The 3,881-nt window shown below is 38.1% G+C and overlaps 1 protein-coding gene across 1 annotated transcript; it reads left to right on the top strand.

Moving 5' to 3' along the window:
* Window positions 1-3,699, top strand: LOC124885411 (tyrosine-protein phosphatase RLPH2-like; the record flags this gene model as incomplete). Its single annotated transcript, XM_047404439.1, is given in 3 exon segments — window positions 1-571; window positions 3,214-3,281; window positions 3,520-3,699. Coding segments are annotated over 3 exon segments (780 nt in total), but the record flags the coding sequence as incomplete, so codon positions are not given.
* Window positions 3,700-3,881: the final 182 nt, after the last annotated feature.

Genomic DNA, 3,881 nt, shown 5'->3' with positions numbered 1-3,881 from the left:
CCATCAATACACACAGACACACAAAACATCAAAAAAAAAATGGAGGACAATAATCCACCAACCCCCACAAAACCAAGAGTAGTGATTTGTGTAGGTGACATCCATGGGCATATAGAAAAGCTTCAAAATTTATGGTCAAATCTTGAATCTTGTATTGAACCATCTGATTTTGAGACTGCCCTTATCATTTTCTTGGGTGATTACTGTGATAGAGGTCCAAATACTAGTAAAGTTCTTGACTTTTTCATTGCTTTGCCCTCAAAGTATCCTAAACAATCCCATGTTTTCCTGTGTGGGAATCATGATTTTGCATTTGGGGCATTCTTGGGTGTGCTTCCTAGTCCACCTGATGGAACTGAGTTTTGTCAGACATGGAAAGAGTATGAAATGAATGAGGAAAGAGAAGGGTGGTATAAAGGTGAAGGCTTTGAGAATATGCATTTGCAAGGGAGGAGATGGGCTGGGAATCATAGTGTTAAGTTTGATGCTGTAAAGGGTATTGATTATAAAGGGTCTATTTATGATGCTGCTCCTACTTTTGAGTCTTATGGTGTTCCTCATGGTTCTGCTGGTATGATTCCTTTTTGTGTTGAATGGGTTGCTTGTTCTGTGATGGACTAAAAAATTGGAAGTTACTTATGATTTCTGTTTTTACCTTCCTAGTTGATGGTGAATTTGTTGTATATTATGTTTCGGTTATCGCACTACTTTGTTGTTGTTATTACTGTTTCCCTATTAGTTGCTATGTTTCCATCACTGTTGTTGTTTCCTTTTATACCTACTTTGATTTGTTGTACTTGAGCCTAGGATAATTCGGAAACAGCCTCTCTACCTACACGAGGTAGGGGTAACGTTTGCCTACACCCTACCCTCCCCAGACCCCACGTGTGGGATTTCACTGGGTATGTTGTTGTTGTAGTTGATGGTGAATTTCAGACTACTGTGCTGGTTGTGAAAATGGCTTACGGTCTTGTTTATCCAATGTATTTCATTTGAAGATTCTTTTTCTATATAATGATAGTGATTTTGGATCATTCTTCTTTAGCTGATTGTAAGTTGAGCTTTTGTACTGGTCCTTCGGGGTGATTCCTTTTGTCATTAGCTTGTTTTTTGTCGTGGACGTGATACGCTATCACACACACACACACACACCCCAACCCCCCAATAAGTTGGTTCCTAAATCCTAATTAAATACTTGTTCAATCTACTTATGGATATGCGAATCATTCAGAAGTTGGAACTACTTTGAGGTACCATAAAGAGTAAGGGTTTTAGGAGTCGAAGTAAGACAAAGAGTAAGTTTAGAATAAGTAGAACCAATAAGAAATATGTGCAATTTTAGTTCCATAAGCAGAATGAAGGTGAGGTGAGATTACACAGGATCGTGGTGCATAAATGAAGACAGTTCAGAAATGTAAGCTCAATCTTCCAGGAGAATGACATGATATACGAAGAGATGTCTTGAAATCGATATCGATTTAGCTAAGAATAGAATGCGTGGAGCATTATTAATTAGCTAGATTAAGACTTAGTTGTTATTTGCACTTACGTTAGGTTTGATTTTTGCGGACTCTTCTTATTATAGTTACGCTGAAATGTCCATGTAGAAACAAGTGTGAGATTTAGAAAGCCTCTAATTTCGGAGAACTACTAACTTACTTTAAAATACAGATCATCTAGTATTGGGAATGAAATGAGTTCGTATTGAGCGCAATGGATATGTTGTATTAATATGACCCGATTCTATCTAATTTGTGTTTGCATCTAATGTTATTGATTGATTGACTATCATAATGCTATCTTGATTTTGTATCAGCGGATTATCTGTATCAATTCCTTGTTGGATCACCTTCATTGATTTGGGCGGTTATCACTTATATTTTATGAACTGCGTAACTTTGTATTATATCATAACAGTACATGGGTTGTACTGAAACCTTATATACAGATGTACTCCAAACTCCACTGCTCTATGTCTAAATTGAGTCTAAAACATCAATTACAGAGACGGTGTCAGTCGAGTATAATTGCTTACACCAAAAACTCAACAATAAGATGTAGTTTAGATTAACGTTCTGCACACTATTTTCTATGCTTTCAAAACACCTAGAAGTCCATTTCTTCCATGTTGCGCACCATATTGAAGCAAGGATAATTCTCCATCTACCTCTGGCTTCGGCAATAACGCTTGTCTCCTCGCAGCTTATTAGAGCTTCAGCGACTCTCCTAGGCATGGTCCAAGATATGCCTTTGAGATTCAAAAACATCCTCCATAGATGCTGAGTATATTTGCAGTGTAGAAATAGATGTTTTACTGTTTGAGGCTAAGGTGCTCGGAATCTCCAAAAATGTTGCCGCACCCATGTCAGATCCGACACACACCAGTCGACATCTTTGAAGAATTCGAGCAACATAGGTTTGAGGTTTCCCCATATAGGAAACACCTACAACATAAGGTTATCCCGCTTTTCATTACATTAGCCTGGGTCAAAGATGCTTCCTTAGCTAGCAGCCATATAAAACATGAAACATTTTATGGAATTCTGCATTTCCAAATTTGTGTCCACGATCACGTAGGATTCTGTTGAATTGGTTGATCCATCAACCTGTAAGCTTCTCCTACTTTCAATATACCTCTGTTGTCCCCTTTCTACTATAACACATCCTCTTCGGCCTGAACTCATTTGAAATTTCCAACGGTGTTGAGGAATTCAGCCACCCTCATCACTTCCCAGTCATTGGGTTGTCTCTTGAAGTTGAAATTCCATCCCCGTGTTGTCCAAAGTTCTGCTATAGTCCTTTGTTGAAAAGGAACGAGGTGATGTATGTCAGGAATTAGTTCAAACTTTGTCGTGTTTCTCTTGTTTATCATTGTAAAGTGTTCTATAGTTGTTCATATCATTAAGAAATGTGTAGTAATGTTTCTGCTTTCCTCCAATTCGTAAATAGGGGTGTAGTGTGACATGCAGCTCTTGTTGAGTAGGAATGGTCATCTAATATAGGCGTTGTTCCTTCCTTTCATGCTCAAGACTGTCCCCTTTTTTTCCATATTTGTGTTGAGTGGACTTCCGGAAAACTTGATTGCTGATAGTTCAATCTACAGTTCTATTACTCGTTACCAAAAAAGAATGAGAATTCTTTATTCTTCCTATTGCGATATTACATAATCATGGTATAATCCTTTCATTAAGAGTAAGGTTTTACTTTTTACAGATCTTATGAAGGTAGTTCCTGATGAGCACAAGAAGTTCCTCGCCAATTTGGTTTGGGTTCACGAAGAGGTAAGCTCTTTTGCCTTTACCATTCTTCCGTTTTCAACTCTTTTTCTTCTGTTGATCCATCTCTTCACTTTTCCATGAGCACTTCAACTAGATTGCTTATATAGATGTTTTAAGTTTGATTTATGCTTTATAAATGAACTCAAGAGTTCTCATTGATCGTGTCATTGCATAGCGTCAACATGCAACAGTAGGACGATTCAAAGATTTGTAAAGTTTGTTTCGTTCTTTTGCTTTGTAGGACGATGTTCCTATAAAAACTGAGGAAGGAATCAAAACGTGCAAACTAATCGCTGTTCATGCTGGGCTGGAGAAAGACAAAGCTGTTGAAGAGCAGATTAAAACGCTGAAAGCGAAGGACACAAGGATACCTAAGGTTACCGCCCTTAGTGGAAGGAAGGACGTATGGGAGATTCCTCAGGTCACTTCTCTTATAGCACTTCATTTACAAAATTTTCAATGCGACTGCGAGTTTATGTTGCTTGAACTCTTCAAAAGTGCCACTTGGTGCTTATCGGATCCTTCCAAAGTATCTGATACTGGCGCAAACACCATTTTTGAAGAGTCTGAGCAACATGATTGGCTAGTCTATGTTGCTTGAAC

The sequence above is a fragment of the Capsicum annuum genome, unplaced genomic scaffold (genome assembly GCF_002878395.1).
Source record: "Capsicum annuum cultivar UCD-10X-F1 unplaced genomic scaffold, UCD10Xv1.1 ctg59522, whole genome shotgun sequence".
Lineage (NCBI taxonomy): Eukaryota > Viridiplantae > Streptophyta > Magnoliopsida > Solanales > Solanaceae > Capsicum > Capsicum annuum.
This window is presented reverse-complemented; position numbering and strand designations above follow the sequence as displayed.